The following is a 13,306-nucleotide window of genomic DNA, read 5'->3' as shown; positions in this document are numbered from 1 at the left end:
CCTGTGTGTGTCACCTTGTGTGTCTGTAACAAGGCCAAACATTCAAGGGTATGTAAACTTTTGATCAGGGCCATTTGGGTGATTTCTGTTATCATTATGATTTAAAAAGGAGCCAAACAACTATGTGATAATAAATGGCTTCATATGATCACTACCCTTAAATAAAAGATGATCAGTCATATTTTCAAAATCAACGTACGTACGTGCCTACACTATATATATATATATTAGAGATAAGAGAACTCACATAAAATTAAATGCAAAGGAAAAAATACAGCAATATGGAATACATTATTAAAACATTCCACATCAGATAAGAGTTCATTTATAAGGAGTGCAAGGCAGTGATGCAGCAATATAATTTGCATGTAAAGAAAACTCATGACAATATTTATTTATTTATTTTATTTTTTTTATGCATTTGATGCAAATGAAATACACATCCTCAATGCTGGATCAGGATTTATTCCCAGGAGTTACTTCAGTGTGGTCAAAATGGCTTTCTGTGCTTTAGTGCCACCCGTTGCACTGGTTTTGGTAACTTCCAAGGCTCCTGACACATAATCCAAAGCTCATATTTTATTGGTCAGGGCATTTCATTGACAGGCGAAAAAAAAAAAAAGAAAACTTGCTATGTCAGTTCGCAAATATTCCAGGTGTGAATGGCTTAATTGGATTAGTTTTTTTTTTTTTATTTATTTGTTTTTATTCAAAATGTTAAATCACAGCAAGAAATCACAGCAAACAATTTGCATTTGGTGCGCAAAGGCCTTAACCCTCAATTTATTAAGGCCATCATAGTCATCATAATTTTGAATGGAATGCATCACATCTGGTCGGGTGGGCGCATACAGTCTAGTTGCACAAGCAGAAATATTTTGAATGCATCCAAAGCTCATATCAAATTCCAAAATTCTGCATCTGGTCGGAAACCCATGCAGCCCCTGTGCGACATGACTTGTTTTCTGTCGTTTCTTGGATGCAGTGTAAAGGCAGCTTGAATTCAATGCATTGGGGAACATTAACACAAATTAAAAAAGGCCCATAAAAAAAGTTGGCTTAAAGGTTTGACTTCCTTACACGCGTAAAATCATATTAAATTTTAATTTAAGCCAAAATAATGGACAATGATGTAAAAAAAAAACAATAGCTAGTAATAAACTAGTATTTGGGGGTAAATAATACACAACATGTGTAATTAACTTGCAACACCAACACGTGTGTCTGTCTTCTGTCTTTTTCTTTCTCCCTGTCTCTCTCTCTCTCATTCTCTGTCACACATGGCAGTTTAGTCCCAGCAAAATCTCAGCTTTCCTTGAGCAGCCAGGAACCTCTGAGAACAAGACCTTGAGGCAATAAAACTAAGCTTGTTCTATTTTTAGCCCATTTCAGGAACGAGGCATTTCACGGTATAAAAACCGAACCTCTACCGTGTTTCTGCGACCAAGTGCTGAAACTCAGAGCCAAGTTGCTGCTCTTTCTGCAATCTAAGAGTTTCAAAGTCAACATGTGTCTTTCAGGATAGAAAAAAAGGGAAAAATTAACAAATAGGAAACTGTGGAGTACTCCTGTGATGTATGCAGGTTACCAGAAGGGCCTCCAACAATAGACCCTTTTCGCAGACTGTGATGTTACTGTCTCTTAGGGCAATCTCACACTTGGCCCGACTGCCTTGTACCATGCCCAACCACGATTGCCCCCCTCCCCACTCCCCTGCATTTGCAATGCACTTAACGCTCCAGGCCAGAGCACGCTTGCGTCATTACGATGCAACTTTTTGTTTTGAAGAAAACAGGAAGCGCTCTTGCAGAGCACAATGGAGTCCATCATTGTAACGTTACTTTGTGGCTTATTTTGAGTCGTTTGGGGCATGGTGACACAAGACCCTCTCACATGCCTAATTGTCGACAGCATTGTACCACTGGAATTTATCCTTCTCATCCGACAAGCTGCCAGATTTACGGAGTGCATTCCGTACCTTCAGATACTGAACCTGCAATTTTTTTTAGCTTATGTCATTGCTCAATGGTTCTTTGGTATCCACGAGCACAAAGACAGTCGCAAATTTTACCAAATATCTCGTAGTTCTTGTGTGTTGTATCCAGTTGTTCCTGTATACTCTCGTCTGCCCAAATTTCAAGTAAACACTGCACCTATGCCGTAGACCAAAGTGATCCCTTTACTCAGTCACATCATTGACGTCATGTTTTGAGTTCCGTGCTCAGTCATGGTTAGCGATCACACAAGATGCGTACCATGCCTGAGCCAACTGAACCGTGCCCGAGCCCACCTCTTCCAAAGCACGGTTCAGCATACCGTGCCCGGACACAGTACGGAGTGATCACACTAGTCAAACGAACTGGAATTTGGGGGTCAAACGTGCTCGGGCACAGAACAGATTGTCTAGTGTGAGTATACCCTTATTTAGCAGTGTAAATCTAGCAAACTTTAAGATTTTATGTAAATGATTGTGTAAATGTATAACATTATGCTTTGTGTTACACTACTCTGGAATTTCTTTAAAAATATTTGTTACCACACCTGTGATGTTTCTAATACAGCTTCAGAGGAAGTGAGAGTAAATTTGGCATATTCTCTCTTTTGACTGTCGTAATCCAGCGCGCTCTATTCTTTTCCTTTTGTGAAAAGTTGTGGAAACGTAATAGCGGATTTTTCTTTTGCTGTTGGAGCAAACGAATAAAAATAGTTTTCGCTGTAGTCTAAAATTCACCGCTATCGATGTTTACCTTGCAATAGTTTACTTCCACATTTCAAACCCAGAAATGTGAAAAGGGTCCATTGAAATGACTACAATGTAAAAGCATTTACAAAAGAAAGCACCTGAATGAATGCTGGTATATGAGAATGCAATTGAGAGGGGAGGAAGATGGGTAGATCCAAGCTGCCACTTTTTACAGCCCCTGTAGAGTGTCGACTTTAAGCCTTATGCAAGAGGAAAAAGATAAGGGAAGAGCACAATATTGTATTTTATTTAATATCATTCGATATCGATAGTTATCACAATATACATTTCATACCATTAATGGGGAAGGAAATGCATTCCACACATTTGTTAGGCCTCAAGAAAGTTTCAGATTTAATCCTACGTAAGGTGTGTGAACACTTTTAGCCACAATTTCATCATCTTCAGCGGACGTTTGACTCTTCTAATGGACGTTTGACATTCATTTTAAGTTTCCGACAATGTTCTTCTTGGTTTTGGCCCGATGCGTGTCAGCTACACGACGTAATTGCTGAAGCCTAAAATCATTACATCCACTGAAAGACTTCCTTGTCTGTCAAAAAATTAGCAGACAGTGTTATAAACTAAATAGTACATAAACAGCAATGGTGTTAATGTCGTAGTTGCTGTTGTGTTCAGTCAATATCTGTATTGAACTGTCAGTGCTGTTTTGTCTGGTACACACTGATATCATATTAGCCGGATAGCTAGCTGGTTTATGTGATAGCAGGGATAGGTAGACGCTAGCCAGCTAATAATCGGCTGATTTCATGACTGTCATTTAGTTAGCTAGTTTGTGTATATTTTTGCCGAACTACTTGCATTTTTCCCGACACACACCTAATCAAATAAATGTAGTACATAGGCCAAATATCGAAAAATACTCAAAAGCTTATCATCGGTAGATTCCTTTTTTTTTTTTTTTTGATAAATAGTTAGCCCAGCCCTACTTCATTGTACTGCAAATTAACCAGCCTCCCTACAGCAATAACTGCATCTATATTTAAACTCGAGAGAAAAATAGCAACATGCATACATCTCACTTATTTGTGGAATGTAGGTAGAATCAGACTATCATTTCTACAAAAACTTGTTCATTAAATAAAACTAAATCATAGATTCAGGAAAAATTAACAATGCATTCATGTATAATAAAATAGATAATTGGTCAATACCGCATTCCTGGTGTGCTAAATGATACATAAACAGCTATGATGTAAAACACCTGTTAATCTTGCTATTATGTGTCACTGCGCAGCACCCATTGAGATCATCTGTTAATATAATTTTACATAAAGGACTGTATATTCTAGCGAAAGGATGGCACCTCATAAATTGACTAAAAATAATGATTTAATGAAAATCTGTTTCTTTAAAGGGATAGTTCACCCAAAAATAATTCATCATTTACTCACCCTCATACAATCTCAGATGTGCATGACTGACTTTCTTCTGCACAACACAAAGATTTTTAGAAGAATATCTCAGCTCTGTAGGTCCATACAATGCAAATGAATTGTGACCAAAACATTAAGGTTCCAAAAAGCACTAAGGCAATCCATAAGACTCCAGTGGTTTAATCTGTCTTCTAAAGCAGGGATATTCTTCTAAAAATCTTTGAGTTGTGCCATTCCAGATATGAGAAAGTCATATCTGGGATGGCATGAGGGTAAGTAAATGACAATTTAAATTTTTGGGTGAACTATTGTATCATGAACAGGTAGTTCGCCCTAAAATGAAAATTCTGTCATCATTTACACGCCCTCATATTGTTCAAAACCCATTTAATTTTCCTTAATGGAACACAAACAGATTTTAGCCTCAGTCACCATTTACTTTGACTGTATGGAAAAAGTGAATGAGGCTAACATTGTGCCAAATCTCATTTTGTGTTCCACTGAAGAGAGAAAGTAATATGGGTCTGGAACAGCATGACATGAGTGCGAGAACTATCCCTTTAATATTTATTCAATAACAACATTTATGCCAATGCCAATCTATATCCTGATCAGTCACGGTTGCCGCTGAAAGACTTGCTGCACTTCATGTCTAAATATGCCCTTTTGTCGTGACTATATTCAGGGACTAAAAATGAAATGTTTTTCATTTCGGTTAGTTCTGAGCAAAAACGTAATTTTTTCATTCTGGTTCAAAAGTTCCGCAGCCTCCTTTCCAAATGGTTACCGGTTAGAACAAAATAAAAGAAAATGTTAATAAGGTTTTTTTTTTTTTTTTATTACAGTACTCTGAGCTAAGTGGTGTAAATTGTACACCACTTATTGTGGTGTGTAGCATGGCCAGATCTCACAAGAGAAACAAGCAATCTGGTCTGGAAAAACAAGCTCAAAATAAGCCACATGCTTCAAAAGAAACCAAAAAAATAACGATTACAAAATCATAACAAGCATACAGTTCATTAACAGTTAAATAAAATTGTACAGATCTGCTTCTGAGTCAAAACCCAACAGCATTAAATCTGTATTAATCATATCTAATAATAATTCAGTGAAGACCTGGAAACAACTGAGAAGTACTTTTTACATCTAATAATGTTTTCCTTGTATCTGAATTAGCCATACATGTATAAGTAGTATTTATACATTAATGTTAAAAAGGTCTTCATTCACAGAATACATCATCCACAATGGACAATTAGGCAAAGAAATGTGTAATGCAGCAGTTTCCTTCAGGTTCAAAGCACGTTTAATATTTTCAGGCAACATGAAGTGGTGTAATTCCAAAACTATACTGTGATAAACCCTTTGGCCTTTAGTTTCATGAAAAAAAAATTATCTGAACAAAACAAACTGGTTTTCAGCATTTAAAAAAAAAAAAAAAAACATTTTCACTCCAGAACAATTGAAAATCACTTTGTTCCGGTTTTCGGTTACATTCTGCTAAAAATTCTGCTCATTTTCAGTTTTTCGTTCCTTGAACCGTTTTTAGTCTCTGACTATATTCACAACATAGCACAGCTTCTCGTACCTTACAGGTTAAGAACGAAATCCACACTGTATTTGCGTACTTAAGTACTTAGCCATTAGGCTTATTTTATTTCCAAAAAACTGTTTACAAAAGTTGAAAATAATTTTGCAAACATATTGAAGGATGAGAGCTGATTCAAGCACAGAGTTAAGAGAGGTTAAAATCGTTTCCCTCCACTAAGCTCTTGCTGCAAGGCAAGTCTTAACTGCCTGTCAAAAATGTATTAAACTTTCTTCGTGATGAAAGCCATTGACAAAGGAATTTCCATATATGGCACATCATTCCCAACCCATAGTGCTTAATTTAGTAACAGAAGGCAACTATATGAATGTAGATATCATGGACAAGCATACATTTCCTTGCCAACATACAGGAGACAAACCAAGAATGATACACTCCAGCTTTTTTTGGACAATGCATTTAAAAAAAAAAAAAAATAATAATAATTTATAACTTACATATTCAAAACCTCACTACCTACCCTCCACGATCCCACCATATAAAGCAGACAACAAAAGAGTCATCCATAATCTGAACCTCTACACAGCTGGACTACAAGCTTAGTGAATTATTCATTTGTTTTACACTAAAAAAATAAGACAAGACAGCATGCATTTATGATTTTACCATGGATAAGGGGTGTTCTTTGGCATAATGTTTTATAAAACAGCAGCAACAGTTATATGATAAAAAACACCAATATTTTCTAAAAATTACATTTATAAATGATAATAATCACCAAGTACTAGAATTCACTAGCCTAACTGTTTACGTTGCCAAGCAATTTAGTAACTTGGCACATTACTATAGAACGTGCAGTCACAGGTGTTTATTAGCATTTTCCAACTTTGAACTGGCTTCATCCAATCCATATGATTAAATATGGAATATTTGCATTCAATATATGCAAGAAAAACAAACCCAGCCATACATAAGTCACATTTGCAAAAAACAATCATTTGCAAATGCCTCTCAAATGGAATTTTCAAAAAGAGCACGTTTTGTGCATGTAATCTGTGTGTGGATTAAGGTTGCAATCCACATGTTGCTATCACTGGTTGGTGTCAAGTGTAGGCAATGGAAGGGGGTGAGAGAAAGGAGGGGGAAAAGAGGCAGATAGATGTGACTGAAAAGAGGGAGATAGATGTGACTTTTGGAGACATGTTATGCTTTGACTATTTTTAGCCCCCAGTGAGACTCAAAGGCTTTTACTCATTACCCCTCCTTTTGCCTTCACTTTGATTTCCTTCACCAGTCCGTCCTCTGTATGCGTTGTGTCACACTGAGGGCCAGGCCTGCCCCCTGTGGGGAGAGGTCAGTCTGAAATGTCGGTGGATGACGTGTTACCACAGGGACTAAGATGAACAGATTTGAAAAACTAATGAGAATAGCTAACATTTCTGTCAGCTTGTCGCTGGCCCTGCCAATGCGAGCATGAGATATAAACCCCCCGTGATTCCGCATGAAAACATCTATCTGGAAAATAAAACGCCACAAGAGACGCAGTCTATTTATCGGTCTTGAATGTAGTTTGCCACAAACAGACACGACAATGCAGATTTCTCCATGAAGTCCATCAATAAGATGCAGGATATCCAGCTGTTTCACGATTCCCCCGAGGCAGCACTTAACCTTGGGCTCTGAGGAGTTTCACTCTTTGGCTGAGCTTGAAATGTGATTCACAGTTGTGACCGTCCATACAAATGCAGTGATTCCCCCACCGTGGCATTGTAAACCCAAGAGCCTTGCTGCATATGTCCCGCACTATAAAATATAAATTTGTTGACTCCTGTCTGACACATCACAAAAAAATATGAAGCATAAAAGATAAAAGGCTGTGGCTTGCTCGCTCAGATCAAGTAGTCATAACAGAGAGCCTTTCGGCACATGCCGGCATAAATAGTTATGAAGCTGTCTATCGATTAAAATTTATTCCATTTCTGCATCAGTGTGCTTGACATCAGAACTCAAAGTTTTCCCCCTATTCAAGTGTACAATAACTACTTATGAAAGTGACAGTTTCCATTTCCTCCTATTTTATGGCTGGCATAACAGACTTTTAATTAGTGCGTCAAAAACTGCACAGTTTCAAAATTGTCTAGTCGGTGGGATGTCTGACCTACAGATTATGCATAATAATAGGAACACTGCTCACAGCAAGAGATTTGAAGTCAGACAGTAATTGTCTTGAAATGTATTGTTGAAGGTGGTGACTATTCCAAAATATTTACAGATAGGGACGAATTGAGATGCAGCACTTCAAAGCACAGCATACCAAAACCCTCTCTGAAAAGTCTCTGACTTCCTCCCCCTTTAACCCTCAGGGGTCGATGGATGCGCCGGCGTGTCCTGCTGGATTTTTTTCCTCATAACAGGGGAAACAACTTAAAATACTCCATTTTTGGGCATACAGATAAGTGTAAGACATCATTAGAGATTATAAAGGGTCTACTTTTATTTGTGTACACTCACAATAACAACAAAACCTTGTGCTTTTGTAAAATAAAGAAAATAAACAGGGTGCGCTTTCAGCCATCTCTGTCTCCGCGAGCATCTTTCTGAAACACGTCACAAAAATGAACTGAAAGTCAGCGAATACTTACCAGACAAACACGAAACATATGTCTAAAGAAAGCTTAAAATGTCTACTTTTTAATAAAACAATTCAATTTAAAACAAATATTCTCCTGCAATGTATTCTGTATGAAACTAAAGTGATGTACAGTTTCTCCTGGCTCAGCTAATTATCGCTAATTTGATCCCACCCATGCGCAGAGCTTGCTATTCATACGGTAATGTGCTGAGGCGATCAATGCAAATGGTAAACGCCCCCAACAATGCCTTAAAAAGCATGAAGTTCATCATCAGATTCGTTCACTTTCCTGTGCGTTTGGAAGATGGCACGCTACACAGGTGAGGAAGCTCTACAGATGGTCCTGGATAGTGACGAAGAATTCACACTTTCCTCAGAAGAGCGGGACTACGACGATGAACGTTTGCATTTTGAAGAGCGAATTGATCCAGCCGAGGATACTATTTCGGATGAGTAAGTCTTTACTTACATTAGTTGACATGCTATTTTATATAAACATGTACATATTTGACTAGTTGGACTATTTTCAGAATTGCCAGCCAGTATTCAGAGTATGGAAATTTGAAATATGTTCTAATAGGCAAGTTTTAGTTGCATTTAAATGTTGTTTTGGCTACAGCAGGTATTTAAATTGTATGCTGTATGATATCAATATGATATAAAAATAATATGAATGTTTAGATTATATTTTAACTAGTGTTTATGCTGCCTCATTATCATCAATGAAGCTTGTGCTTGCAAATATCTGTTCAGGTGTAAATGTATAAAATGTGCTGTAAATATGCCCATATTAGAAAATCAGCATATTAGAATGATTTCTGATGGATCATGTGACACTGAAAACTGCAGTAATGATGCTGAAAATTCAGCTTTGATCACAGGAATAAATTGCATTTTACAATATATTCAAATAGAAAAGTTATTTTAAAATGTAAACATATTTCACATTATCACTGTTTTTGCTGTATTTTGGATCATATAAATGCAGCTTTGGTGAGCAGAAGAGACTTTTAAAAACATTACAAAATCTAACCGATCTAAAACTTTTAAACGGTAGTGTAGGTCTAAAGTTTTTAAGTCTTTATGTAAAGAAAAAGTATAGTAAGATTACTTCTTTTAACTTAAACTTGATTTTGTGAATATGCTACAATACATTCAATCATTAAGTCTCCTCACATTAAGTCTCCTCCACAATTACATCTATATTCATGATCATCCACGCCTCCTCGCATATGGCCTTTCTAACATTAAAAGTGTCTTACAAAAGTTAAATGACTATATTGTTTTGTATGAATGAGTAATCAGGATGGTTTTCACATCATTTTGTAGTAAAGATCCAGTTCTCAAAAGTCTTGTGAACAAATGTTTAGTATGTGATATATGGCCTTATTTCAGTGACTTATTTTTTATTTATTTTTTAAACCACGCATAAACGTTATTTTCTCAAAAACACAAACATACAATGTTCACATATTATTGTAGCCCAGTTTGTGCTGAATACAGTGTTGTCAGATTTTAGCCATTAATATGTTTAAGCAACTGAAAAAAGCACAAATGTTAAGGCATATCAAAACTTCTTCAGGGCCCAAATCACCCTCAGACCCCAGAGGGTTAACCCTATTATTTTTATATCACCTTTAATATCATATTGATATCATACAGCATACAATTTAAATACCTGCTTTAGCCAAAACAACATTTAAATGTAACTAAAACTTGCCTATTAGAACATATTTCAAATTTCAATACCCTGATTCCTGGCTGGCAAGTCTGGAAATAGTCCAACTAGTAAAATATGTACATTTTTATATAAAATAGCATGTCAACTAATGTAAGTAAAGACTTACTCATCTGAAATTGTATCCTCGGCTGTATCAAGTCACTCGTCAAACGTGCATCGTCAGATTTCCGCTCTTCTTCTGAGGAAAATGTGAACTCTTCGTCACTATCCAGGAGCTTCCTCACCTGTGTAGCGTACCACCTTCCAAACGCGCAGAAAAGTGAATGAACTTGATGCTTTTTAAGGCACTGTTGGGGGCGTTTACCATTTGCATTGATCGCCTCAGCACATTACCGTATGAAAAGCGTGCTCTGCTGGTGGGTGTGATCATATTAGCGATAATTAGCTGAGCCAGGAGAAACTGTACATTGCTTTGTTTCATACAGATTACATTGTTGGAGAATATTTGTTTTAAATTGAATTGTTTTATTAAAAAGTAGACATTTTAAGCTTTCTTTAGACATATGTTTCGTGTTTGTGTGATAAGTATTCGCTGAGTTTCAGTTCATTTTTGTGACGCGTTTCAGAAAGATGCTCGTGGAGACAGAGACGGCTGAAAGCGCACCCTGTTTATTTTCTTTATTTTACAAAAGCACAAGGTTTTGTTGTTATTGTGAGTGTACATAAATAAAAGTAGACCCTTTATAGTTTCTAATGATGTCTTACACTTATCTGTATGCCCAAAAACGACAGAGTATTTTAAGCTGTTTCCGCTGTTATGAGGAAAAAAAATCCAGCTGGCCGGCATGTCCGTCGACCCCAGAGGGTTAAAGCAGAATGGCTAAAAAAAACAAAAACTCAGCATTCGACCTTTCTAATAGAGTTGTTGGTTTCTGGTCATCCATGCTAACCCATATCGTCGCATTCAAGTGCTTTGTTGTCGGAAAGAACAGAAAACATGGACAACGTCAGGTTCAGTCATACATATTTTTTGAGGAGCTATTTTTTTGACACCATATCCATATTACTCAGCTTGCTGAAGATAATGGAATTTGTCAAATATATAAGCTATTTTCACGTTGTAAAAATGTACAACATGCATCAAATGGTTGCTGATATACATAAATGCAACCGAAATGGCAAGTGCTAACAATTAGCTGTATTTAGAAAAATTAATAAAACCTGTCATTCACTACAGAAACCGTACTCTTCTCCGCCATGTTGAAAGTTTACGACTCCTCCCATCTCGGAAACTCATGTATCAAAATTATCTCAGAGTTTCCCAATCGTAATTATGATTTGAGGGGTCGTTCATGTGCAACTTCCAAGTGGGGAAACTCATTTACGATAATCACGTGAAGGCAGCATTAATCTAGTCTGGTCAGGAATTTGCTGTACATTTCTAAGAAAACACCTTTTCTAATTAGAGCACAATTAAAGACCCGGAGAAGAAGGCTTATCTAACTGATAAACACCAACTCAAGATGTCAAGAAAAGCAGATGTCTTAACCAAAGGTGACAGGATTTTGTTCTAATCAGCTCCATCCTACAAATCACCCTTTTACTCGACGCTCACGTGTCCTCTCCTTGAGAACACAAGAATAGCCAAGTACAAATAATGTTCCATCATTTGTTTTGAAACTAATTCAGAACTTAAAATCTGCAATAGACCAGGGACAGTAATTGGCATTTTACAAAGCAGAAACAGGTGCCTACCTCAATCAGTTTGTTGGCGTGCTCACGGAAAACTTGGGCATATTCCTTCACCTCCTTTTCATTACCATTCTTGGCAGCCTCGATCAATACCAGCAGTGGAACATTGGTCTCCAGAAAAGAGTCTGACACGTGGTCCATCACAGCCTTCCGGAGCTGAAAATATGAATATGCAGACATTAGGTTGCATAGCTTGATGAATACATTTTTTATATGCATATTAAAAGCTGCATGCATCAAGAGATGGACTGTTTGTGATGTTACAGGGTGAATTCAGGTAAACTGGGCCACTCTGTCATTAAAATGAAAGGCTAAAAGTGTCTCAAATTACCGGAATTCACCCTTATTATTATGCAGAGGGACATAAAAACTAAGTATTCATACACTGACATTTATGTCAAAATACACATGAATCTGTGCACAGCTTTATGGACCTCTCCATTCCAGAAAGGTGGTGGTGTACAAACCTGTCTGCGTAGGTCACGGGTCTTCTTAGTCATCCTGTCGATGGCCGTATTAAGGGCATCACTCTTCTCCTTGTGTCCAGCCTGTGGACAAAAAGGGGAAATATACTTAGAAAGCCTCATCTTTCTAATTTAAACTTGCTATAGTCATGCTTTCTGGTATATATATATATATATATATATATATATATATATATATATATATATATATATTAAAAAAAAGTAAAAAACAACAGGTGGGAGTTATCTGACAACTGAAAGGACAAGACAAACTTGTTATAATAGATAAATTACATTTTCCACAGAGAAAGTAGAATAAAACAGCACTAGTCATTGGATGGTTATAACCCCTGTGGCAAACGTTTCATTTCAATCTTGACCACTTTGTGGGTTTTTTGTTTTGTTTTCTATTTCACCCTTTGGAGGTTATTGTTGCATCGAACTAACGTGACTTGTGGTACTGTCAGGAGACATCCACCCACGTTCTTAACAGACAAATTTAAGCTAAAAAATGTAGAGTTTTTGTCTGTCACTTCCTTGAGCTGGGCTTAAGTAGTCCGTGAAATAATTCATGACACAAATAGCTCTCCTGCAGTGAGAGTACAAAGAAGAGAGGGAACTGCACACTTAAGATTACTTACAATGCACCAAGCTTTTGAACTTGTCCAATTCTCCCAGCAACAACCTTCCAGAATTAAAATGTAAGCAAGACCTTACATCTTAAAACCATTCACAATGATGGGTCAGACAGCCTTTAACAAAAGCCAAAGTTCAGAGGAAGGTAGGCAGGAGTTAAGCCTGGTCAAATGGAGTTCACATGTTTGCCGTTGCAATGATCTGCAGTTGATAAATTTTAGCAATTACCTGCTTTGGAGGCCAATGGCCAACATCAAGGCGTCGTCCTCACCAGCACTTCCAGTCACATCGGTTAGTGTTGGGATAGTGGATCCCACTCACATGCCCCAGACAAATTGCTCATGTGCAGTGGGTAGGTAAATCTCAGCACAGGGAGAAGCCCAAGGGAAGGCCGTCACAGGGTCACAAGCAGCAAAAGCATGACAGCCAATGAAATATGGCAGTGGGACTGG

General features: G+C 37.3%; 1 protein-coding gene across 1 annotated transcript in view; it reads right to left on the bottom strand.

The window, feature by feature from the left end:
- LOC127413114 (catenin alpha-1) overlaps window positions 1-13,306 on the bottom strand; it is a 138,448-nt gene that overhangs the window by 59,138 nt on the left and 66,004 nt on the right. The window contains exons 8-9 of the mRNA XM_051649983.1: window positions 12,222-12,302; window positions 11,758-11,910 (exon numbers count right to left, since the gene is read on the bottom strand). Of these exons, the coding sequence (XP_051505943.1) occupies window positions 11,758-11,910; window positions 12,222-12,302 (234 nt within the window). The remainder of the gene's footprint in view (window positions 1-11,757; window positions 11,911-12,221; window positions 12,303-13,306) is intronic.

This window comes from Myxocyprinus asiaticus, chromosome 22, assembly GCF_019703515.2.
Source record: "Myxocyprinus asiaticus isolate MX2 ecotype Aquarium Trade chromosome 22, UBuf_Myxa_2, whole genome shotgun sequence".
In the NCBI taxonomy this organism is placed as follows: domain Eukaryota; kingdom Metazoa; phylum Chordata; class Actinopteri; order Cypriniformes; family Catostomidae; genus Myxocyprinus; species Myxocyprinus asiaticus.
The sequence above is the reverse complement of the archived record's forward strand: the minus strand, read 5'-3'. Positions and strand labels throughout refer to the sequence as shown.